The sequence below is a fragment of the Molothrus ater genome, chromosome 16 (assembly GCF_012460135.2).
Source record: "Molothrus ater isolate BHLD 08-10-18 breed brown headed cowbird chromosome 16, BPBGC_Mater_1.1, whole genome shotgun sequence".
Taxonomy (NCBI): Eukaryota; Metazoa; Chordata; class Aves; order Passeriformes; family Icteridae; genus Molothrus; species Molothrus ater.
Genome location: NC_050493.2, coordinates 1208105 through 1233861, shown reverse-complemented (window position 1 = coordinate 1233861; position 25757 = coordinate 1208105). Strand labels below are relative to the sequence as shown.

Below are 25757 nucleotides of genomic sequence, written 5' to 3'. Positions count from 1 at the left end.
ACTGAAGCACCACTGGGCAAGTGAGCAGGTCAGGGCAGAGAAAGTGGCTACGTGTTCAGCTCTACAGCCAGTCTGAGGAAGGAGAGGACAGCTACAGCAAGAGGACAAGGAGAGGAGCTTCTCATCCCGAGCCTCTGAACGTGCCAGCTGCCCCTTTGCCTGCTCCGATGTGCCCTGAAGCTCCAGCTGCTGAGCACAGGCACCTGCTGCCACCAAGGGGACAGGAGCCACCCAATTTCCTCAGGAGAGTGGCAGAAAAAGGCTTCAAGCACAGAGCAGGGAGGGGAGAGGCTCATAAAACCAAGCACACCAAGGGCAGCCCCAGGATCCTGGTGTGGTGGGCACAGAGAGGGACAGCAAGGCTGGGCAGAGGAGGGAAAGGGACACAAGAGACTGAAGAGACATGACAGCAGAGCAGAATCCTCATGGTTTCCTAGGTATGTAACACTGACAGAGCATCTTCACCTTCTCACCTGCAGCAGAGCTGAGCTGCTGGCTTGAGTGGCTCAAACCCACTGGGACAGACCTCCTACCCCAGCAGGGAGGAGCAGCTCGTGCCTGGGCTCCTGTGGATGTGCTGCACTGAACCCAGAGCCCCCCAGGCCAACAGCACCTTGGCAGCTCTGCAGGTGAAAGCAGCCCAGGCTCTCAGCACAGTGCTTCACCCAGCAAATTAGTGCTGCACCCAGCAAATTAGTGTAAGCATGGCCTCAGGGCTGGGCTGGTGTCTGCTCAGCAGGCCAGGAGACACCCTGAGAGCAGATCCAGCACCTTGGACCAGAGCAGGGCATGACACACACAGATGTGCTGGCCAGAGATCAGCTCCTGCCCCACAGCACACAGCTCCCCTGGCCCAGGCTCTGCTCCATCCTTCAGGGGCCATGGCAAAACCCAGCACTCCAGTCTGCACCAGGAGAAAGAGAGCAGGACAGAGAACACAGGAGCTCGTGGGAGAAGCTTTGGCCTGCCTATGGAAGTCTTATGATGCACCCTGCCTCTGCCAGGTTCTGAATCCAGATTTCCTGCCTGCCAGAGCAGGGGCTCCCTGCTAATTCCTGCTGGGGAGGGAGGGAGGAGGGGGAAACACAGACACTGCATGAACTGAAAGGGGAGCTTGGGGAAAAGAGGAGAAAGCACAGAGGAGGAACACAGCACAGCAACGTAGGAGTAGAAGAAACTATTTGCATTTGCAAGAGCAGCTCTGTGAGAAACAGCAAACGAGCACAGTGAAAACCTCAACTCAACTCTGCCTTCTCTCCCTGCTGCTTTTCCTGAGGAGTTTGTGGGATGGGATGGAAAGCCAGGGGTGAAATGGTGTCATGGGAAAGGCCTTGGCTTACCGAGAGCTTGTACACAGCTGGGCTTTGGTAGATAACGTTGAAGACAACATTGTAAAAAGTGAAAGATGGCTTATCATCTACTGTCCATCGGAAAGTCACATCTGACCCAGCCTCCATCACAGGGATGTAGCTCTGAAAGGCACGAGAACATTTCACACTAGTGCAAGAGAAAAGCATGCCCAGCACCTCCCAGGAGACCTCCAGCTGAACTGGAGAGGGAGCAGAGCCAGACTGGGAGGCTCCCACAGCTGCAGTGCCCTCAGGGCATGGCACAGAGGTGACAGATCATCTGTGGCTCTGCTGCTGATGGAGAAATGCAGGCCCTGACTCCATAAATCCCCAGCAGAGCTGGGAGCAGACCCCACACTCCCTGCTCCCACAGCCCAGCACTCTGCCCTTGTGATCAGGTCCCTCTTGCTGACTAAAAAACTTCTGAAATCTCTGCTGAAACAGCCTGGCTTTAGCTACACCTGTAAGCTGAGCCTCTGACCCTCGTCCAAGGATGGTGCCTGACCCAAAGCCTGAAGGGGCTGGACAGGGCAGGTCCCTCCTCACTCCAGCAGTGCCTCCTGAGCAGCCTGTGGCAGCAGGAAGGGTGAGACTGAGAGGTGCAGGCACAGGATCTGCCAGAAGCAGCCAGAGCTTGTACAGAGCATTTGGGGCAGTTACTGAGCAGCTTCCCAGGGCTGTAGCTCTGGGGATGGGGGACTGGAAAAAACAAGACTGCAAACAACACCAGAGGAACTCCAAGACTTGGAGGGGGTGGAACATCTCTACAGCTTCAGCCAGCTGGTGTAAGGATTAAGCAGAGCAAATCTGAACACCTCAAGGAATGACTACCTGGACAAGGCAAAACAAGGTAAGCACTGGCCTTTCCTAAGGCCTCCGGTGTCCTGGGGCACTGGACAGGCAGTGATCCCTCTCAGCAGGCACTGCCTTGCCTCAGGGGCTGCAGGGGGACGTGCAGCTGAGCTGCCCTCCTGCTGGACAGCACCAGTGCTGGTGCCACATGCTGTGCCTGCAGCAGCGCACGGCCTGGCAGCTTAGCAGCAAGCAGTGCCCTCCTGCCCCGAGGCAAACGCACCCTGACAGCCCCAGGGCAGGGACAAACCCCGCCAGGGGAGGGAGGGAAGGGTCCAGAGCAGCAGCAAACGAGCACTCACCACGCGTGTGTTCAGCAGCACTCTGCTCTCGGGGTCGGGGGTGGCCCTCAGCCCGCGGATGGGCTCCTCCACCTTCACGGTGACCGTGATGTTCTGGGAGCTCACCGCGTTCTCTGCCACCAGCACGTGGGTGCTGAGGCCCTCGCCGAGGCCGCGCAGCTGCAGCACAGCAAACCAGGTGTCGTTGTTGTCCCTGGCGCACAGCGCGGCCACGGCCGCCGGGCAGGTGGCCACGAAGGGCACGCTGCGGTTGTCCCCGAGGCAGCTGGCCGTGGCGTTGACCCCTGAGGACAGCTTGAGCAGCAGCCAGGTGTGGTTGGTGGGCAGGTACACCCTGGAGCCCTGCGGGGCCGGGTGCAGCACGCGCAGGCCGGACACGCGCGATGCCACGCGGAAGGAGCAGGACAGGTTGGCACGGAAGAGCCCGTTGTCCACGCTGGCACGGAGCCTGTAGTGCCCGGGCTGCTCCAGCCCCGCGTTGCTGGGGCTCAGCACTGGCACCAGCTGCTCCTCAGCGTAGCGCACGCGCACGGGGCACGCCGTGCTGCCAGCCCCGGGGGCACCCACGGGGCTGGGGGACAGCCCCAGGGCCCACCCTGAGGAGTTCCTGCTGGCCACGGAGGTGGCGCTGCGCTGGCACTGCAGGAACGAGCCCGGGGCTGCGTTGTGCTGGATGCTGAAAACGTCCCCAGGCCTGACAAAGATGTTTTCTCTGTTGAACGTGACCTGCAGAGAGAGGAGAGGGGTTTGGGTTAATGGCTCACGTTAAGAGCAGCCAGCTCCTGCCTGGGCACAATGCTGGACTTCCTGCCAGGTGGGACCAACAGAACAGGTGCAGATCCCAACACAGCATGGGGAGACCTGTCACCACTCCACCCTCCTTGGCCTCTCTGAATCAAATGTGCCAACAGAGCAATCAGCTTTATGCTCCATCTCCACTGTGCTAATGCCATGCTCGTGGAATCTGCACAGCCTTGTCATGGAAACATGGAATGCTTTGGGTGGGAAGGGACCTTAACACCCATCCTGAACCTTAAAACCCATCCTGTTCCACCCCCTGTCATGGGCAGGGACACCTTCCAGCATCCCAGGCACAGCAGGGCACTGCAGGGAGCCCACAGCCCGTGCGCCACTGGGCACGTCCTTCCATTCCAATGGACTTGAGTGGCTCCATCTGCCACAGGGGAACAACCCAAAGTCACCCAAAGCCCCCAGGAGAAAACCGCCCCACCCCGCCACTGGTCCCAGCAGTAACCACCGACCTGGTACTGGGAAGAGGGGCCAGCTGGCACCATAAAGAGGAACTCCTTGAGGAGCTCATAGCTGGGCTGGCTGGTGTTGGGCTGCAGGGACCCGGGGGCAGGGCTGCTGCCAAAGGAGCTGTTGGCACACTCGCTCCCATTGCAGCAGCTGCCGAGGGATGAGCACAGATTTGTCAAAGGACACCACTGGAAACCAGGAGGACACTCCAGCAGGGTCCAGTTCCCATCATCCTGAGCACTGGGGAATGGTTCTGTAGCATTGTTTTCCTCCTGGTAGTCTGGAAGAAGTGAAAGAGAAATCAGTGATAACCACTCTGGTGAGTAACACTATTAATGCACTCCTCTGCTCCAAATTCACCCCTTTTTTCCTTTTTGGTGATGGCTTTACTCTTAGAAAAAGCTGCAACTGCAGCACACCCTGCTGCTACATAAATGTCCTCTTTTACTGGAAAAATCCACCAAGATCATTAAACCCAAAGTTGTCTCTTTTCCAATGAGAATGTACCAATTTGCAAACTGAAAGGATCTGTGCTACAGCAAAAGCCAGTCCAAGTGAAAGCAAGAGCTGGCCTTGACATTGAAAACACATTAAGCAACTTTTCTGAAGTTAATGTTTCCATGTCAAAGTATCAGCTTGTCAGTGTCAGAAAAGATCCTTTTGTAACCAGCCAACACCACGGCTACAACAAACATTCTGCTGCAGAATTAATTGTTGCCAAAACTGTGACTCTTGAGCTGTTGTACAAGGAATAAAACGCTTTTTAGATTATCTCATCCATCAGGAAGAAATGGGCTTAGGAAAATGTTCTTCCTTGTTAACCCGTGGGGCCAGATGGACCAGAACACATTCCCGTTTGACATGTGTCTCCACAAGGCAAAAAGTACAGCTCAGAAGATTAATGAGCTTCTCCACATGGTCCTTACACTCACACTCTCCTCATGCATGGAGAGAGGTTTCTCCCTGTTATTTTCTCTAGGACAACCACTGCTCCAAGGCTGTGGATCCCACACTTTGATCTCCTCCAGAAACAGAACCAAACCTCTGAGCCTTTAAGGGTCAGAGGAGCAGAGGGGCCACAAGGCCAGCCCCAGTTTGATGGCGTCACCTCCAACAACCCCACAGGCGTTGAGGAGCAGCCTCACCTTCTCCATCCACCCGTCTGTGCAGCTGGAACCTCACTTGGACGGGCTGGTGCAGCTCCTGTGCCACGAACTCCAGGGCGGTGAGGAAGCCCTGGTGCCTGAAGGGCAGCTCTGGGAACTCCAGCACCTGCAGAACACGCACAGCTCTCACCTGCCCGCGTCCCCAGGGCTCCCTGGGCAGCCACGGAGGAGCAGGCCCCCCTCACCTCCTCAGCCCGCCACGGCTCTGCTGCCACGGCCTCGCTCACGTTCCTCAGGGCCTCGTGTGGGGCCAGCTCAGCGTCCCCCTCGAAGAAGTTCTCGGCGTTCAGGAGAACTCCTGCTTGCAAAGGAAATGTTGGAACAAAGCTGTGAGACTCAGCGGGGCCTGAGGCCATTCCCTCCACCCAGTGAGGCTGCAGCAGGGCTTGCACCACTCAGGAGAGAAGCAGCTCCATAATCCTGTATCTTCCTTCTCCTTACAGGTATCTTGATTTCTCTCTCATCCAGCACAAATAACATTTTCATCTGCAACGTTCAGCAATTTTGACTTCTAGGAACTGCGCAAGTAATTCTCCCTTCCAACAACTAATGATTTGCCTGGAATTTCTGAGCACCAGGTGCACCCTCTCATCCTCCCTGTGCCCCTGGACTTCTTGGGCAATGTGGCCACGACCAACTGGTTTCCAGCAGTGGCAAACACTGCTCTGGGGACTGGCCAGCTGCTGCTGCCCCTCTGACCAGGCCAGTGCCCTCTCTGGCCACGGCTTTTCCTTCTTAAATAAACCTTCTCCCCTGTTTCATGTCCATCCTACTTCTCTTTCTTACTTCCTACATCGGTGTGGAAGATTTGGAAAGCTGAATAACCACAAACCTGCACAGCACATCACACCTCACCTAATCAACTTCTGAGCCACTCCAACATCTCCCAAAATACACAGTGGAGGACACCAAGCCAGCAAGGCAGCAGCACAGCCTCAGATCCTGGCAGCAGCAGAGACTGCTCAAATAAGAGGGAAAAGCTATTTCCAGTGCTTTGCCTCAGAACTTTGCTCCCCTCTCTCCTGCTCATGGCAAAGACTGGAGTAAGCCAAACTCTTCCTTTTGGGCTGAAGCTGGGTTTCTAGAAGCTGGGTTTGGGAATATTGCTGCGAGTCACACTCGTCCTGTGGCGATGCCCTGGAGGAGCCCCTCCACACACCCCTCTTTTTCCCCCTCTATCCCTCTCTTTCCACAGCAGGGGCAGGGAGGGGAGCCCTGGCCAGCCCTGGTGGCAGCAGCAGGGCCCACCTGGTGGCTTGTACTCGCAGACATAGCTGTGCTTGGCCATGCACAGGTCGGTGTTGCACTGCCCCGTGGGGCCCATGCGCACGCAGTGGTCGGCGTTGGAGGGATGGGGCTCTCCTGGCAGCCAGTTCTGACAGCTCTCCAGATTAAATCCTTCCCCTCTCTGCTGCGCTCCAGAGCTTGCAAAATCATTGAATCCAATCCAGACATCGAGGCTCCTGCAAGAAAGGGAAAAAAAAAAAAAAAAACCCAAGAAGGAAGGGGGAGGGGGGATTTCAGGAAATCATGAGTATTAGAAAGAGCTGGGACAGCTGCCATCTATGGTTCTCTCTAAAAATATTAACAAAATAACAGCAGCTCCATCGGGGTGCCACGGGCTGCGTTTCTTGGAGCCTTTTAATTACTGAAGGGTTCCAGTATCCACTGCACCAGCAGAACCTCGGGAACTGCCCCTCCACAGCACAGCACCACTCCCCTCCAGCCTTCCCCCAAGAGCCTGGTGAGGGTGGGCAGGCCCTGGCACAGGTGCCCAGAGAAGCTGTGGATGCCCCTGGATCCCTGGAAGCATCCAAGCCAGGTCGGACAGGGCTTGGAGCAACCTGGGATAGTGCAAAGTGTCCCTGCCCATGGAAAGGGGTGGAACTGGGTGAGTTTTAAGATCCCTCTCAACCCAAAGCATTCCTTGATTCCATGGTTCAGGTTGACTTGCACTCTGTCACCAAATGACCCTCCCAGACTCTGCCTTGAGTCACCATCCAGGATGGATGATCTGGTCAAACAGAACTGCCAGGGAAAGCTGAATCCCTCAGGAAATTTGTGCTTTTCCTGTGCACACCTGGGGGATTCACCACCAGCCCATTCTCCCCGGCAGGGGGGACTGGCCCCAGTGCAGGATTAAAGCTCAGCAGTGCCAGGTCTGGGAGCTCTCCTGGATGATGATGAGCTCCTCAGGCACCATGGAAAGGCAGCAGCCAGAGGGGACAAGCAGAGGCTGGAGCACTGCAGGCAGATGAACCCCACACACCCTGCCAGGCTCCTGCAGGAGATGAAATGCCCCTGCCCCATTTGGAAACTGGCTCAGTCCCAGCAGAGACCCTGGTGGAAAGTGCTGAGAGGTCTCTCATGGCCACAAAGAGCCTGGAGAGCTGTTTCTAATCTCACCCAGCAGAAAGGGAGGCATTTGTTCCATATTAACTTCTATTAACTTCTCCATATTAACACCCTGCACCCTCCCAAGCTGTCAGCTCCTCCACACGCCCTCCTGCAGGTGGAAATCAATCCAGCCCTGCCCTTGCCTGCCCCAGAATGCTCCCAGGGTGGTACCACAGCTCTGCAAGGCAGACTGGGGAGATAACTGGTGCTAACTGGTGCCTCTCCACCCCCAGGCTCACGCCAGATGAAATGATTCATGAGGTCATGCTGAAAAACGATGACAAAAATAACTTGTTCCATGAATCAGTAGTTTTCACTGCAAATGAGATTAAAAAATAAATAAGGGCTGTGTTCTGCTCCTGAACCACTGGCAGGGAATGAGGGAGAGCAGGGTAGGAAACCGCCTGCCTGCTGCCATCAGGAAAACTCAGTGGAGATTTTCCTCTTCTAATTCCAGCTATGATCTAACTGCGAGTCATCAGGAAAAAAAAAAATCAAAAAGAAAGAAAGGAATAACTAAAAGACAAGCTGCTGGCTGGCTCCCACCCTGCCCCACTGCCCAGCCCATTCCACTGCAGGGGAAACAGGAGGACTCTGAACAACCTTTTTTTAAAGCAAGATGTGAGCTCTCTCCTCTGCCTCTGGGGAAGGACTGAGCTGCCCTGCCGGGGCAGGAGGAGCAGAACAAGCCTGGGGAGGCTTGGGAGGGCAGAGGGGCTCTCAGTGCTGCCCAGAAAGTGAGGTCCCCTGGATGGCCCCATCCTCTGCTTCTGGCAGGCAGGGAGGGACCAGCCCAGCCCATGCTGCTCCTGGGGAGCATCCCACACCTGCAGCAAGGCAGAGGAGACCTGCCCAGTGCCCTAACGGGAAACAGCCTCCTGCTTCTGCCATCTTCCCATCTATGGAAACTATGGAAGAAGCTGCATGTTCCAAAAGCCTGCAGCTCGGCCCATTCTCCTTTTATCAGCAGGGAAATCACATCCTGGAGCTGCCTCCTTGGTGTTTATCTGCATGGATTAATAAAATAAACACATGGGCTGGAGGGGGCTGGGGAGCAGAGGCTGTGGGGCAGCAGCTGGGGAACAGCCTGGTGGCTTCAGCAGCTCCACACGCGATTCCTGCACATCCCTGCAGCCATGGCCAGGTCATTGCCACATCCCTGCAGCCATGGCCAGGTCATTGTCACATCCCAGCAGCCATGGCCACCTCCCTGCCACATCCCAGCAGCCATGGCCAGGTCATTGTCACATCCCAGCAGCCATGGCCAGGTCATTGTCACATCCCTGCAGCCATGGCCAGGTCATTGTCATATCCCAGCAGCCATGGCCAGGTCCTTGTCACATCCCTGCAGCCATGGCCAGGTCCTTGTCACATCCCTGCAGCCATGGCCAGGTCATTGTCACATCCCTGCAGCCATGGCCACCTCCCTGTCACATCCCTGCAGCCATGGCCAGCTCATTGTCACATCCCAGCAGCCATGCCCAGCTCCTTGCCACATCCCATGCCCAGCTCCTCACCCGTGTGAGGGACAGCCTCCCTTGCCCAGAGCAGGGAACACACGTTTGCAACCTGAGGATGCAGCCCCGTGTGAGGGAACAGGGCAGGGGGACAGCCTGGGAAGAAGGAGCTGCCAGCCCTGGAGCCAGAGCGCTCAAAGCCCACGTCACACGCAGCTGCTCCCTTCCATGTGCTTTCTGGGATGTGTTTGTGAGGAGCCCGTGTCCCACAGCTGCAGCTGGGAGTGCTGACAAGGGCTGTCAGGCCCTGGGAGCTCTCCTGGTTGTGCTCCCTCCCCCGGAATGGCTGGAGAAGGGGCGCTCAGAGGGGCGGGTTTAATCAAAGGCTGACACTTGCAGCACTCTCTGTTTACAAAGGCCAGTGCTGAGGTGGAACAGATGCTGCTGGAGAGGAGCACTGGTGCTTCCCAGGGTGAGAGACAGGAGGGGAAAGGGCTTTGGGCTGCAGCCGTGTCTAAGGGCACAGGATCCCTTTTCACATTTCAGAGGCATCCACAGGCACAAACACAGGGTACACAAAGCCCACCAATCCCTCAATTCCCAGTGTGATTTCCAGCCATTCTGCCCCATTCCTCTTCTTCCCTCCACAACCCTTAAGGAAAGAAGCCAAGTCCAGAAGGGCTCGAGCTCCGCTCGTTCCCCCTCTCCCTCAGCAGCCTCACCCCCACCAACTCCTCATACCCAGATCCCTCTGCCCTCAGGAAGGCAAAACCCATGCCCAGGTGATGCCAGCCCCTGCCCTGCTCACTCACCTGATGACATGAGCAACCAGGAAGCTCTGGATGTCGGGGCTGCTGACAAAGGCCAGGTCCCCGTTGCCCAGCTCCTGGCAGTGCCGCTGCGCCTCCAGCCACTCCGCCTTCTCCACCACCAGCTGGTAGCAGTGGTTGTTCCCCGGGAAAACCAAGCCCTCAGGGGGGCACATGGGGTGAACTGCTGCAGAAAGAACACAGGGGTGATGTCCTCTCTGCGGGCCACACAGCCCAGCCCAGCCTGGGCAGAGAGGCTGCAGGAGTGTGCCAGCCCTGAAGCCAGCACACCCCACCATCGCTGCTAAAGCTCAGCCAGGGACACAGCACGGCCCAGAGGAGCCACCCCTCACTGGCAGGGGAGGCAGAGGGGACCCCAGGAGCCAGTGCCACTGTTCCAGATTGCAAGGCAAGATGTATTCTATTGCCATCTGAATGGCAGATTATCTTTTGTCAAGTGGGCAGTTTGCCTTATCTCTGAGTGATCACAATCACTCCTCCCTGGGGAGGGGACATCTGCTGATAACAGCTATGGAATGTCCCCGCATGGCTGATAAGAACTACAGCATCCCACTGGGAGATGTGAGCCCAGGGGGAGGAGCCAAGCATTGCTACCCGGATATAATCCAGAGGTTTTGAGACACCAGCACGGCTTTCTCCATGGGATTCCCCAGAAGAACAGCAGCTGCCTCTTCTTCCACTGGATCTTTGGAAGATCATCCTTCTCTACAGGACCCCCTTGCTCCAGCAGAACCAGCCCTGACACTGCAGGAGGGCTGCAGCCACAATTCCAATGGTTCTGCTGCCAACAGCCTGAGCCACAGGGTGTCAGGCTGTGTTCTGACTCTGTCACTGTTCTAGTGCACTGTATTTTTTATTTTATCCTTTTATTTTTCTTCCCTATTATTTCCTGCTCCCATATTTTTTGCCTGAGAGCCCCTTAATTTAAAATTTACAGCAATCGGGAGCGGTGGGGAGGGTTCACATTCTCCATTTCAGGGGAGGCTCCTGCCTTCCTTAGCAGACTCCTGGCATTCCAAACCAAGACAGGCAGCTGCCCCAGCCCCCCAGGAGCCCTGCTCACCCCTGGCCAGCTCGCCAGGCCCCGCAGTGATCCCGTAGAGCACCGCCAGCCCCGTGCCGCCCCTGTTGCGGATCCGGATGTCCAGGCTCTCGTTGGCCACCACCAGGGAAGGACACAGCAGCTCCAGCTGCTGGGGTGAAGCCACCACCTCAACCTCTGCCTGCTCCTGCAGGAGCCTGGAGGCCAGCAGGAGGGTGGCAGTGACGTTGTAGCGGCCGGGTAAGGCGTAGCTGTGCACAGCTGAGTGTGCGGTGGTGTTGAGAACCTCGCTCCGGTCCCCAAAGTCCCACAGTAAAGTGCTGGCAGCGATGGGAATACTGACATTGAAGAGCACGGGCTGCTGCAGGCTGTAGCGGGGCTGCAGGCCCGTGAAGGACACAGGCAGCTGGGCCTGGAAGGGCGAGGGGACGAGCGAGGGGCCGCCACAGCCCTGCCCAGACAAATGCTCAGTGCAAAACGGCAAACAGCCGGAGGAAGAGTTTGTTCCGTGGGCAGTTCCACACAAACACTGCCCCTGGGGGCTGAAACCCCCATACTCCTGGTCTTGGGAGTAACAGAGGGCACTGCAGATCTCCTCAGTGAGGTTCCCAGGGTGGACAGGTGTGAAGAGGATGACAAGCTCAGCTTCTTCGCTGTAGTTTCCTGTCAGGCACGTGATGTACTGAGCTCCTGCAGGACAGAACAGAAGATCCTCTTGCAAAACAGACTCTGGGATGCCATGGATTGGCGAGACCCTCCAAGAGAACCACCCCACACTCCTGGGAATGGAATTCTCCTGTGCTCAGCTCCTACTCTGAGCGTTTCCTTTTTGAGACTTGCCTGGGAAGTGTTTAATCCCCCAGCAACAGTTTCCAAACTCCTTATGCTAATTAGTGATGACAGAAATAACAAGCCAGTCACACAGATTTATGGAGCAGCAGCACTCAGTAAATAAAACAGGGCTTTGGAGAGCCTGACACTCCCATGGGACATGGAGCCACTGAGTCTGACACTCAGAGGAGCCCACAGGACTTGATGCCAAGTGAGACCATGACAAAAGATGTCCTTTGGTGGCACCCTGGCTCGGTCAGTGCAGAATGTTTCACCATGTGCTGCCTGGGACCTCCAGCAGCAAATCCAAAACCAAACACCCTTGGGCAGTGGCACACTGGGGACACAGGGGGGACACTGATGGACCCTCCACCAGGCCCACTCTCTGAGGCACCTTCCTCCATGGGGAGAGCCAAGAATCTCCCCCCTTTCAGGAAAATGTGGAGCTGGAGAGGAGGGCAGTGCCAGGCCCGGGTGCAGGGATGCCCATGGGAAGGATGCCCACGTGCTGGGACAGGGAGCAGGGACACACATGGACACAGAGCCAGGCCCAGAGGAACAGCTCAGTCCCTTGGCCTGCAGGGCTGGGACATTTCCCTGCCACAAACACCCAGGCAGGGCCTCTCTCTCCCTCGCCCTCTGCCCACGTGGCCCGGCCACGTTTGCTGCTGCTGGTTGCTACAACATCTCCCCCAAACATCTCAACAGCTCCAGCCCCATGTGATCTTCCCAGATCAAACCCATCCAGCTGTCCAGCTTCCTCCACGGCCTTCCTGCAAATGCTGAGCCACTTCTGCTAAGAGCAGTCCCCGGAGAGGAGCACGGCACGGGAACTGCTCTGTTTTCCACCACCAGCCTGGCCACTCTTCATCCCCTGCCGGTCACTGAGAGCTGTCAGGAGCTGGCAGGCTGTCCCAGCCTACTCCCATTACACTGAATTACCCAGAAGGCAGCCTCACATTATTGTTTCCACACTGGCTTAAAGTAGTTCAAGAGGGAACAACTAATTATCAAGAGCAGTAACAGCGCCAAGTGTTTTTCCCTTTGATAATTCCTGCAAGATGCTGCAAGATTGGGGTAGCTTTGCTGGGGGAAGAGGGACAACCACCACCTGGATTTTGGTCCTGGGGAACACTGTGCCCTCACCAGGCAGCTCAGCTGGCTCCCACCAGCTCTGGGGCTTTCAGCCTCATCCTTGTACCCTCCTGTCACACAGCTCTGGGTCCTTCAGCCTGATCCCTGCATCCTCCTGACACACAGCTCTGGGTCCTTCAGCCTGATCCCTGCATCCTCCTGTCACACAGCTCTGGGTCCTTCAGCCTGATCCCTGCATCCTCCTGACACACAGCTCTGGATTCTTCAGCCTCTTCCCTCCATCCTCCTGACACACAGCTCTGGGTCCTCACACCTGCATCCTCCAGTCACAAAGCTCTGGGTCCTCACAACTGCATCCTCCTGACACACAGCTCTGGGTCCTCACACCTCCATCCTCCTGACACACAGCTCTGGGTCCTCACAACTGCATCCTCCTGACACACAGCTCTGAGTCCTCACACCTGCATCCTCCAGTCACACAGCTCTGGGTCCTTCAGCCTCACCCCTGCATCCTCCTGTCACACAAATTAAAGGAGATGCCTGCTGCCTGCCACAGGGAGTCCTTGCTCTCCCTCCTTCTCTCTTATTCTGGAATAACCGAGCATCCAGGCAGGATTCGTTTCCTTAGGGCTCTCCCTTTTCCAGGGAATGACATTTCTCCTGGCCAAGCAGTCAGTAAAATGCCCTGGAGCAGGTGGCTGTAGATCAGGGCAGTGTTCATTCTCTCCCAAAGTGGAGCCCTGCCAGCTCAGCATGTGCTCAGGTGCCATCACCTCCCATGAGGTTTCAGTGCTGGGGGTCAGCCTGCTCAAACCCTGGCAGAATGACAGCCTGGGGCTGCAGGTCACAGAGCCAGCCCTGTGGTGTCTGCTCTGTGCTCAGGGCTAATCTCAGCCCTGGTGTGACTGCCTTGGTCCTTAGGGCACAGCCTGTGTGACCAACACCTGATGAATTAGATCAGAACTGGTCACTGAAGGTGCCCCTGAGCCCATCGCTCCCACTCAGCAGCCCCATCACAGCCTCTCCTTACCACAGGTGGCATTGGGGACCAGCACATCGAACAGGGACAGGTTGGCCACCTCGGGGGGGTGGGCACATCTCGTGTCTGATGCCTCAAGGACTCTCACTTTCCTGTCTTCCACCCAGCGGGGCAACCAGGACAGTTTGCAGTCACAAACAAATGGATTCCAACTTAAGTTTCTGTCAGAGGGAAATCAGAACAAGTTAGGGATTAATGTGACATGTGCTAAGCCTTAATTACAGCAGTGTGCCAAGCCCTCCCTGTTCCCATCTGTGCCACTCCACTGAAAGGCTTTGGAATAACTGGGAGAGGAGTTAATGAATAGGGAATCAAGCAATAATTAACGTGATTTTTCTAGAGGCTAGAATTAGGCAAGTACTCCAAGTACTTTTTTAACTCTACAAATAATTGTTGCAATTAGAAGCAAATGACAGCCACAATCATATATCTAAAAAAATCTGCCATGCAAGAGCCCCAGGGTATGAGGGCAACCTCTCCTGCTCAGGGAGACTATTTACAGCCCCATGAAAAAATAACCGAGAGAATAAAATTCATCTGTCAAAAAAAGAAATGCAAAGTCAATGATAATCTTTCCACGTGGCAGCTCAATGAAAAGAGGGAAACTTTAATTGCAGCTAAGCTTGATCCAAGTTGCAGCCTCTGGCACTCAGCTGTGAGCAGGACAGAGCTGGAGCTGTGTGTGGAGCTGATGCCAGCAGGGCTGGGCTCAGCGCTGCCCCTGGGGCTGGAAGCACCACTGTGCCACCAGGCTGAGCAGGGACAGCTCCCTGGGGCCCAGCCCTGGGCCTCTGTGCGCCTCCAGAGCCACTGGGGAGCCAGAGTGCAAAGCTGAGGATGCTCCCTGTGTCCTGTCCTCAGGGACAGTGTGGGGCTGAGCTTTTCTCTCTCTTGCAGGGGGTTGATCCTCTGGCTCATCCAGAGGCAGAACTGCCACTTGTGCTGTGACTTCAGGGATCCCTCCTGGAAATGTGTGGCTTCCCCTCACCTCCTTTCACTCAGCATCCAAAGACTTCAATTAAAAAACAAAACCTGAAAACTCCAATCACTTAAGGACGACCTCTTAAGTGACTTGGACACGTCAGTCAGGACCTACCATGCTGCAGGAATCACTGGATGCTCCGGGCCCAAGGTGTGACCATGCAAACAGGACAGTGTGACCATGGGCAGAGACAAGAACCTCAGCAGAGCTGGTGTGGGAGAGAAGCCACAGAAGACAAGAAGGCAGCGGCAGAGGTTGGAGATAACCAGGAGACAGAAGCAGAGGCAAGGAAGAGGTCAGGACTGACAGACAACAGGATCCAACAGCTTGAGGAAGGAACTGGACACACCCCAAAAAGCAGCTGCTTGGGTGGGCACCTGCCCAGTATCTCTCCAAGTCAGCACAGCCTCTCCCACCCCAGCAGGAAAGGAAAGGATGTTTCAAGGAAAGGTCTAAATAAAGAACTGGGAAACAAAGATGAACTTACATTTCACTTAAATTAAATAAATTATCAAATATTCCATCTTCTAATGTAGAAATCTGGTTGTGGCTTATATCTCTGTAAGAGAGAGAAAAGTTCACCATGTTAGAAGCAACTTCCTCATCAGTGCAGCTTTTCCCTGGGAAAAGGCCCTGGCACAGATTCCCAGAGCAGCTGGGGCTGCCCCTGGATCCCTGCAGTACCCAAGGCCAGGCTGGACAGGGTTTGGAGCAGCCTGGGACAGTGGAAGTTGAACTTTAAGGGCTTTATGGTTCCTTCCAGTACCAATGGACATCTTGTGATAATTCTCCTTCTCTGGCCTTGAGCTCCTCTCCATCCAGCAGCACAGAGTGTCAAACCCTGCCCAGCTCCAAATGCCAGTAATTCCCAAATCACTGCAGTGAGCAGCTCAAGGCCTCAGGGAAGGAGCCCATGGACAGGAGCACGTGGGGCTGGGGAGATGAGGTGGAGCAAGAACAAAGCAAACCAGAGCAACACAAGCCAGAGCCCAGCTCAGCCATGCTGGGGGGCACTGGGAGGACTGGGGGGAACAGCAAGTACTTACAGCTTTGCCAGAGAAGTCAGGCTTCTGAATAGCTCAACATCTAAACCACTGATCCTGCTATTGGAAAGATTCCTATGGAAAGAAAAAAAAAACAAACCATTTTCAGCCTTGGTTCAACCCCGTTTTGTCACACCTCCATGAGCAGAGCTCAGAAGAGCCTCTCCAAACCCCAGCCAGAATCCTGACTGGAAACGGGATGTGTTCAAGGCAGAGCATTTTTCCCAGCCAAAGCAAACACCTTTCCCAAAACCATAAAGCATTTGCTGCTCACATAACCTGTAAGAAGAGATCAGGAGCCTCAGGATGTGCCCCCACTCTGCAGCACACCTGGAGCACTTACACCGTGCCACACGTGGTACTAAATGTGATGCATCCTCTCAAAAGAATTCAGGTCTAATCTAGGTTCAAAGAAGTCATTAAAAAGTACTTTAGACTCAAGTAGTAATTAACTCAGAGACAAATTTATTATGAACTTCCAAGTGTGTTTCTTGTGCCAAAGCCCTGATCAGTAATTACACAACTGATGCGTCAACTCCACGTTTTAAACATCTTTTTGTCTTTCTTTGGAAAAGCTTAAAATGGAAGAAAAAGCAGCAATAAAGAATATTTTCCATTTGAAATCAGGACAGACTGTCATTCTAAAAGGAACACTGCTTAAAAAAAGTCTCCCAGTAACACCAAGAGCCTTCAGCTCATCCAAACCAAAGTGTCCCTGTCCAGCCCAGCTCTCTCCTCACCCATCATCTCCCTCCCACATTTAAATGTCACTCAGAGAAGCGAAAGTTTCATCAGTCTCCACTTGTTCCCAATAAACTTCACCATTCATTTTCAGAAAAATCTCCTTTGGCCTAAACTTCCTTTTAGCAGCATCAAAACCCTTCCTCCAAGCCCATGGGATGGTTCTCACCCTTCATGGATTTCTGGCTGAGCTCCCAGGAGAGGACAGGGCTGGACACACTTTGCCATACTCCTTTCTCACCCTTTTTCCTACAAACACCTCCTCTTGCTTCTCCTGGCTGTCTCAGCTGTTATTCCTACCCCTTAATCAATTATTTCTTGGTTTGATCTGACATTTAAACTTCATTTATCCAAATGAAAATAATTCTGCCAAACTGGCAGGAAAATGACGTGCGATTCCAGGAAACTGGGGATAAGTGACAGGGATGGATGGCTCTTTAAAAGGTTTATTTTCCCTGATTTTGCTGTCTGGGAGTTATTTGCCAAGCTGAGAGTGGATTCAGAAGAGTTCACAAGCAAGTCCAATACAGAAGTCCAAGAAATGTGCAAAATACCAGCTCAGTAAATACATCAGAAAAAGGACATTAATAAAAATATTGGATTATGCCAGTGATCAGAGCAGCTGGGACAGCAGTGCAGGGGCACAGAGCATCCCTGGCTGAGCCCCACTCTGCACACAGGGGAGAGCAAAGCCACCCCGAACCTGCTTCCAGCTCCCACTGAAGATGACACAGAGACAGCTGGGACTGGAACCCAGGTGCTCCAGCCAGGACAGGCCCTCCTCAGGGATGCCCCAGCTCCACCTCCCCTGAGCATTTCTGTACCCTGAACCCCTCTGTCCCTGCTGCACCCGTGTGGGGAAGGGCCAGACCCCCAACAGCCACCCTGCAGGGAGAGCAGTACAAATATTCCCCCGCTGCTCTGAAATACCTGGAAATCGCCCATTTGGTTTTTAGGCAGCACCTCAAGTCCAAGGAAAGGAAATGGGAGCTGCAGCTCAGATGCTGCCTTCCTGCTCCTCGCCCAGACAAGCAAAACCTCCAAAACAAACCACGTAGCTGCGACAGAAACAGGGCTCTGCCATGGCCAGGAGCCTCTTCCAAGGTGCTCCTTGGCTGCAGGGGAGTGTGGGGCAAGGGCAGCTGGGGAAGGGGTCAGGCCCTGGGGTCCTGTCTTTGGGGAGCCAGCACTGCCGTGTCCAACAGCTGCACGGGGCTCCTGTGCCTTGCTGTCCTTTATCTGCTGACACAGGAGATGACAGCTGGCATCCTGCACATCCTCCATTCCCTGCCGACACCAGTGGTGAGCAGCGATGAGCTGAGCTCACCCCTGGGATCAGCCACAGCCCAGGGTGCAGGGATGCTCACCACCAGCACTGCCAGGGCAGCTGGGCTCAGCTCCAGAGGCTGAACCCCTGCAGGCTGCAGTTAACCCAGCCCTGGCACTGTGTCACTCCACCACAGCTCAGGTGCTGCCCAGGGATCCCCAGCCCTTGGCTCCCACCCCTCAGACCCCGCTGAGCCCCAGCCAGGCCAGGCTGGCACCCCCTGGTACCCACAAACCAGGGCAACTCCTCGCTGCTTCCTTGCCCTCACGATCCCATGAGGAACTGCTATAAAACCCCTCAGTTTTCACCCTCCCTGACCTGCTGGCTGCAGAGCCTGCAGGGGAAGCAGAGCTGCTGGTGGCAGCACAGCTGGGACGAGTGAGGGATGGTGGTGGAGCCAGTGCCTGCCAGGAGCTGCCCTCTGCCACTGCTCCCTCTGCACCAGGCATGGAAAATCATCCATCGTTCTGCCTTTCTGGCATGGGAGACGTGCCTGGGAAGCAAGCTGGGCTGCAGAGAAAAAAACAAACCAGGAAACCCTGAGCAATGAAAGGCAAGGCAAGGCTGTGGGACAGAGCTCCCAAAGTGCCACGACTGTGTTTTCCCAGCCCACTGCCAGGCCAGAGGAAATTCAGAGCAGGTTCAAGGCAGAGATGAAGCCAGCAGCAAACAAGGCTCTCCATTGACATTCCCTGCACACACAGCCTGACGCCCTCCTCACAAGGAGAAGGAAAATTGTCCTTTCCTATGGCTCGGGGGACTCTGGAAACACGCTGTGCCTCCTGGAAAAGGGCAGCCACGAGTCACAGCTGCCCAGCCCTGCAAAAGGGCAGCCATGCAATGTCATTCTGTGGGACATGGGGCACCAGAACTCAGCGAGCTGCAGCACAGGGCTCAAACTGTGGCACTGAGAGCTCCCCACACTGCCACGCTCCACCTCCCAGCCCAGCTAAGGGAGAGACTCAAACGCTCTGGAGAAGGGAGGTGGTTTAGTGAGGAAGGTGAAGCTTTGGGAAATAAGGGAATATTCAGTAATGAGGGCGTCAGCCTGAGCCTTGGGAGCCTTCAGCTCCATCCCAGCCCTGCCAGGACTCCCTGTGTGATGCTGGGTGCACCCCTGAGCTGCCATACCCACAGGGAGGGTGAGGGTGGATCCAGCACACACAGCACCAGCCCGACCTGCTGCCCATGGACTTGGGGAATTCTGGGGGAAAAGCACCAAGAACTGGCTCCTTTCTCAGCTGCAGCAGTGCCGACGGAGGAGGGAGGGAATGAGAGGGTTGAGGGCAGCAGGAGGGCTCAGTGCCACCCCCTCCATCCCTCACTGATGCCCAGGAGCCCCCTCGGTGCCAGCCCAGGGGTGATTCCTGCCCACTGCTGCGGCCAGGCTGGGTTTGGGCACTGCTGTTTGCTCCCTCGCTCCGTGGAACACAAAATGTTCAGCAGAGCACGGGCGGCCCCGCTGCCAAGGCTGATGTCATGCTCTCATTATGTCATTTGTGGGCTCTGCCTCCATCTCACAAAAAGGGAGAGAGGCAGAGGCAGGGCAGAGCTTCCCCAGCCCCTCTGGTGCAGGGAGCCCTGCCAGAACAGTAATGGGAAAAGCATCCAGAGATGGGGAACGTCTGAGCGAGAGGAGCCCACGGCTGGGGCAGAGCAGGGCCCAGGAGAGCAGCCCCAGGTCTGAGAGCCACCAGCAGGGCTGAGGCTCCTGAGGGGCAGCAAAGCCCCAGAGGGCACCGAGGAACACAGCTCCCAGCAGAGCCCAGCACTGCTCCCATTTCTTACCCCATCACGCAGCTGGGGCTGCCCCTGCATCCCTGGCAGTGCCCAGGCCAGGCTGGACAGGGCTTGGGGCACCCAGGGACAGTGGGAGGTGTCCCTGCCATGGCAGGGGTGGCACTGGGGGGGATTTAGGGTCCCTTTGAACCCAAACCACCCCAGGATTGTGTGGGAAGCCAGGCTGCACCGTTCCACACCCTGTGAGCAGGGAGAACAAGGACAGGGACACGTGGGATGGCTGGTGAGGCACAGCCAAGCCCAGAGCTTCCAGAGCCTTCCATGGCCTGCCAGATGTGCCCAGAGATGCCCTGCAGAGCCCCAGGGCTGCCTCCCAGGTTGCCATGGCAAACACTTGCCTGTCTCCAGGAACAAAAGCAGCACGGAGCTGATCCTGCCTGACACACAGAACAGACTTTCCAGAAAAGAGCAGGAAAAGCTCTGTGTGCTTTTGCCTGCCTGAGCCAGGAAAAATTACAGGTTTTTGCTGATCAGATTCCTTTTTTCCTTCGTTTTTTGGCTTGCACCTCTCCAAGGAAGCACTGCAGAAGCAGCAGCACTCGTGTGCAGAGGTGATGATAGAGATTATTTCCACAAATGGCTCTGGAAATCTGGAAAACCACGGATTTTCCTGTGTGCAGGGCACAGGGAGCGATGCTGTGCTCCTGCAGGAGGGGCAGGGACAGCCTGCCTGGCAGGAACAGCCTCACAGCTCTCCTGCACCAGGAGCCCTCTGCCTTTTCCAACACGGACAGGAGGGAAATGGCACATGGAGACATTCACCCACAGTTATGGTTTCAGTCATGCTGAAGCAGGGATTTTCCGAGGCAAAAGGATTCCAGCTGCACCACACACCATCCCCGAGAGCTGCAGCCCAGCACTGTCACACACATCTTTTCATGGAAAATCCTTTCCTTAGGACTGTTCCTCCTGAGAAGCTGAGAGGCCTCAGGAACAAAATGTAACCAATGGTTATCTGCTGCTGTGGAATGCAACAGGTGCATCTGGGATTGGGCTCATGTGGTTGTTTCTAATTCATGGCCAATCACAGCCCAGCTGGCTCGGACAGAGAGTCCGAGCCACAAGCCTTTGTTATTCTATTCTATTCTATTCTATTCTATTCTATTCTATTCTATTCTATTCTATTCTATTCTATTCTATTCTATTCTATTCTATTCTATTCTTAGCCAGCCTTCTGATGAAACCTTTTCTTCTATTCTTTTAGTATAGTTTTAATATAATATATATCATAAAATAATAAACCAAGCCTTCTGAACCATGGAGTCAGATCCTCATCTCTTCCTCATGCTCAGACCCCTGTGACACGGTCACACTGCAGCAAGAGGGGCCTTCCCTGGGAGCACCCTCATCTCCCTGAGGCTGTCACAGCACCAGGACAATTTGTCTGTGCATTTTTAATTTATGAGGTTTCTAATGCTGGCCCAAGTCCTTGGCTCTCTCTGAGGAATTCGCCCCCAAAAAAGTTTTTCGCAAGAATTCATCTAAAAATGGAATGTTTTTCTCCCTACAGCAAAACCCTGATTGTTGATAGGAAATGCAAGGCAAGAGGAGCATCTCTGCCACGCTCTCTTCACGCTGAGCTCTCCTGAAGAGAGCAGAGCCCTCCCACAGCACCTCACAGGGCAGCAGGGGCAGAGCCTGGGGTCTCTGCCAGTCCTGCAGGACCACGAGCAGAGCCTGGGGTCTCTGCCAGTCCTGCAGGACCACGAGCAGGTCACTCCAGCACTGAGGGCTCCCTGAGCAGGGGATGAAGCAGCGCTGCTCCCTCACCTCCCAGCCCCGCCTCACCCTGCTCCAGCCTCTCCCTGAGCCCCGACACAAGGAAACCCTTGGGTCTGAGGAGTAAAGCAAGGCTGGAGCAAATCCTGCAGCTCAGGAACGGGGCTGTGAGAGCCTGTGCCCTGAGCAGCAGGGAAATGACTGAGCTGAGAGCTCGGGGCACCCCGGGTGACACAGTCCCTCCTACACCCTCTGCTCCTGTGCCTGGAGCAAACAGAGGAGGTGAGGCTGCAAACACTGCAGGGTGCAGAGGCAAGGCACCCCTGCCACTGCCAGGGCACCCCAGCACAGCCAGGGTGTCCCAGCCATGATCAGCACATTGCAGCCACAGCTATGGCACCCCTGCCACTGCCAGGGCGCCCCAACCTTGGCCAGGGTGTCCCAGCCACAGCCAGGGCATCCCAAGCACAGCCAGGGTGTCCCAGCCTTGGCCAGGGTGTCCTAACCATGATCAGAGCATTGCAGTCACAGCTATGGCACCCCTGCCACTGCCAGGGTGTCCCAACCTTGGCCAGGGCATCCCAAGGACAGCCAGAGCATGGCAGCCACAGCCAGAACACCCTCACAATAGCCAGGGCACCCCTGTCATGGCCAGGGCATCTCAAGCACAGCCAGGGCATCCCAATCACCCCCAGGGCATCCCAATCACAACCAGGCCACCCCAAGCACAGCCAGGGCATCCCAATCACAACCAGGCCACCCCAACCACAGCCAGGGCATGGCAGCCACAGCCAGAACACCCTCACAATAGCCAGGGCACTCCTGTCACAGCCAGGCCATCCCAGCCATGGATGGAGCATTCACAGCACGGCCAGGCAGCCCCAGCAGGGTCAGGAGAAGGGCTCCCTGCAGGTGGGAGCTGTCTGCAGAGCAGCTGTGCTCCAGGAGCAGCTCCTCAGGGCCCTGCAGCCAGCAGCTCCCCGCAGCCCTTCCCAAATAAGGCTGTGGAGCAGGGATGGAGCCTGGAACAAAGGGCATGTGTGACCTCAGGCAGGGTGTCATGCTCTGGCAGGGCTGTCCTGCAGCCTTGGCACCCTGTGCTCCATCCCTCTCCCTCCCCAGGGGGCTCCAAAATCCAGGACCCACAGCTCAGCTCCTTCCAAGTCATCCTCACCCTGAGCCGATTCCATCCCTGCATCCCCAGCACCCAAACAACACAGCCAGAGGTGAGGGGGGCCCTGGGGTGTGACCAGGGGAGCTTGGAGAGGCCAGGAAAGGGACAGGCAGGGGGACAGAGGGATGGCACTGTCCTGAGAGGTCCCCCCTCCCTCTGAGGGACCAGGAGCTGGCGCTGCCCAGGGCTGGCACTGGCCCTGCTCCTTCCCTCACTGCCAAGGGCTGGCTTCAGGTGGCACAGAAGCAGGAGAGAGCTCAGGCACAGCGAGCCCTGTGACACCAGGGCAAGGATGGGAGCACAGAGAGCTCCAGAACCCAAACACTGCAATCAAGCTGCTGCCCACAATTAGCGCCGCACGCAAACGAGCCGTCTGCAGCTCCAGCCAGGGAAATGTCAGCCCTGCAAACACTCATCTGCCTCGTGGAAAGTCTGCAGAGCAACCAAAGATGTGATGAATCCAGCTATCTTCCGAGCACACGTGGCACAGCTCAAGCAGATCCTAGTGCAGCCCAAAGCCGAGTGCTCTCCATGCAGATCCCACTGCTTCCCCCAAACCCGTCTGCTCCCGGTCCTGTGCCCTGTGTGCCAGCACACAGCGACCCCAGGGCCCAGCTCTGCTCTCCTGAGAGCCCAGCACGTCTCCAAATCAGCCTGCTGGGAGCCCAGGAACATTTGATTTTACCATAAAAAGGGAGCCCTCTGGAAGCTGTAATTTAGGGATTACACAGCTGAGCTACTCAGTGCTTAATCTTCCTTACACAAAGTGAAGAGTTTTCAATAAATGTTTGGGTGTTACTGAAATTAACTCACCACTGGGACAGGGAATGGCATCGATAATCTTTGCATCCTGCTTTTTTTATGACTCAATTTGTATTTATTTTGTAAGTGAGGCTTTTCTATGGGAATAATTACTTTTCCTTGGACAGCTGTCCTCTAGGGATGTGAGAAACAGTAAAACCCAATTCTATTTAACCCTAGCACTGTAAATTCTGCAGTGCACAGGAAAGGAGCCACAGGCAGGGCTCACAGGATGCAGGGGGCTCAGGCTAATGCTGGACTGGTCACAGGGATGTGACACTGAGCTGACAGGGGAGTGGAGCCAAGGGACATGGAGAACTCCAGGAGTCTTCTCCAAAGCACACATCCCATCTGCAAACGCTGGTAAAGTCTGAATGTTCCCTTGGAAACCCTCTGGGGTATCTGTGTTTTGTACCCCAAAAGGAACAGGGGAACAATTTGGGCATCGCTGATACAGAATGAGATTCACAAACCAGGCTTGACCCTCCAAAAGCCAGGGAGGCCTGTAAAAACCTTCCTGCCACTTCTGAGCTGAGCTCAGAGCACAGCCCAGCTGAGAGAATGTGGCACTGATAAGGCAGCATCAGATCAAAAGCCATTTCTTCAAACAGCTGGGAAATAACTCTCCCATTTCTCACACAGAGCAGTCAGCGGTTGTCAGGCACCAGCAGCACAAACAAAGGGAAAACAAAGCACAAGCAGCAAAACACAGCCCTCACAGGGATCAGGAATCCTGCAATGCTTTAGGTGGGAAGGGACCTGCAGGATTCCCCAGTCCCAGCTCCTGCCACAGGCAGGGACCCCTTCCACGAGCCCAGGGTGCTCCAAGCCCTGGAGCTCACAAAGCATTGAGGAAAAGAGCAGCAAAGCCCCTCACGGCAGGCACAGCAGACACACAGAGCAGACACTGCAGCCAGAAACACGGGAGAGCCTCATGGCAAAGCCACGAGGTGGCTGAGGGACAGGGCCACCACATCCCTCCCATCCCTGCAGCAGCACAAAGCTGAGCAGACCAAATTAAAGGGTTTTGGCCATTCCCTCCCGAGTCCTTTGCAAAGCCTGAGCTCCACGTCCTGCTCCCAAATTCCCCAGCCTGGAGAAGCACATGGATGGGGATGGCACCAGCCTGGCTCCACACTGACCTGCCAGGACCTGCCTCAGGGCTGACATGGACACAGCCTCCCATTGCCCTGTCCCTGCACTGTCCCTTCCCAGGGCAGTAACACCCCTCAGCCCTTTCCCCTTCAGTCCCCAATCTGCTCAACCTTCAGCTAACAGCCCCCTCCAAGTTTTCCAGGTTCTTGGGTGGTTGCTGAGGAAAAACAGTTTTGTGTCTATTTTAGCCCTGTCTGTCACTTGATTTTCATCTCCAATATGTTTCACCAGCAACATCTCATTGAAGAGGCTCCCTGTTTCACTGTCCTGTTTCAGGCTCTCACCAACATCCTTCAGCTCCAGCATGGGATGTCCCCTAAAACACTGATGGGGAAAAGAAGAAAGGAAAACCCACTCAGGTCCTGGCAGAGCATTGTCAGTGATGGAGACCAACTCTGAGCAGGATTTTGCAGCACAGCCTGTGCTGGAGAGCTGATGAGCCTCTTGATTTACTTTCTTCCTCCCAGAGGGAAAACTCATGGATTTGGGGCCGTCAGATTAGTACTTGATATGTGTAAAAACAGCCCAAAGGAAACTTTGGGGATGCTGAGCACAGCCCTGGGTTCACAGGCGCTGCCTGTGACAGAAAACCCCCAGAGCAGCAGGGCTGGGAGCAAAAAAGCAAAAAGTGCAGCACGTTCAGACCCCCCAGCCCCAGCCAAAGCACAACCCAGGGGTGCTTTCCACCCACGGCTCATCCCAACAGCTCCAACACTGCAGATCATCAGGTTCCACACAGGTTCCACGCACCCATTCCTGCCCAAGCCCGAGCAGGCGCCCCCCAGCCCTCCAGAGGATGTTCCCATCCCACATAAGGACTGAGAATCATTGAAAGCTTTGGGTTGCAGCAAACTGATCTCGTGGGAAGTGTCCCTTCCCATGGCAGGGGGTTGGAACTGGATGGCCTGGAGGTGTTTTCCAACCCAAACGATCCTTTGGGTCGAGTCTATCCTTCTATGAAACCTTCTGAAGCCAATGTTTAATCCCTTTAACATCTGCAGTGTTGCCTTTTTTCATTCCAATGTCACAAATACATGTGACACTGAGTCAAAACTCAAAAACTCGACTCAGAATTCAAATTCTGACTTCTTGCAGAAATCAGATGTGTATTACATCAACGTCAGCATCTTCTGCTCCTCCATCTGCAAAGTTACTTAAAAGGCAGAGGTTCGGGAGATCTATTTTCCATGAGTGGATTTTCCATGTTGACTGCCACTAATTACACCATCCCCTTTAATTCTGAGGCACAGCATTGTTTCTCCCTGGGACACAGAATCAGGACATTGGGCTAACGAATGCTTGTACCACCCCATTCACCTTCTGCTAACACTGGCACCATGTTTGTTTTGATCCAGTCCCTGGGAATCTCCCTAAGGCCCTAAAATCCATTAAAAG

The 25757-nt window shown here is 55.3% G+C and overlaps 1 protein-coding gene across 1 annotated transcript in view; it reads right to left on the bottom strand.

Annotated features, from left to right (window-relative positions):
* PKD1 (polycystin 1, transient receptor potential channel interacting) overlaps positions 1-25757 on the bottom strand; it is an 82243-nt gene that overhangs the window by 34240 nt on the left and 22246 nt on the right. The window contains 11 exon segments of the mRNA XM_054516530.1: positions 1341-1472; positions 2504-3229; positions 3766-4043; positions 4909-5035; positions 5115-5227; positions 6178-6392; positions 9596-9779; positions 10677-11345; positions 13612-13781; positions 15090-15161; positions 15649-15720. Coding sequence (XP_054372505.1) covers positions 1341-1472; positions 2504-3229; positions 3766-4043; positions 4909-5035; positions 5115-5227; positions 6178-6392; positions 9596-9779; positions 10677-11345; positions 13612-13781; positions 15090-15161; positions 15649-15720 — 2758 coding nt within the window.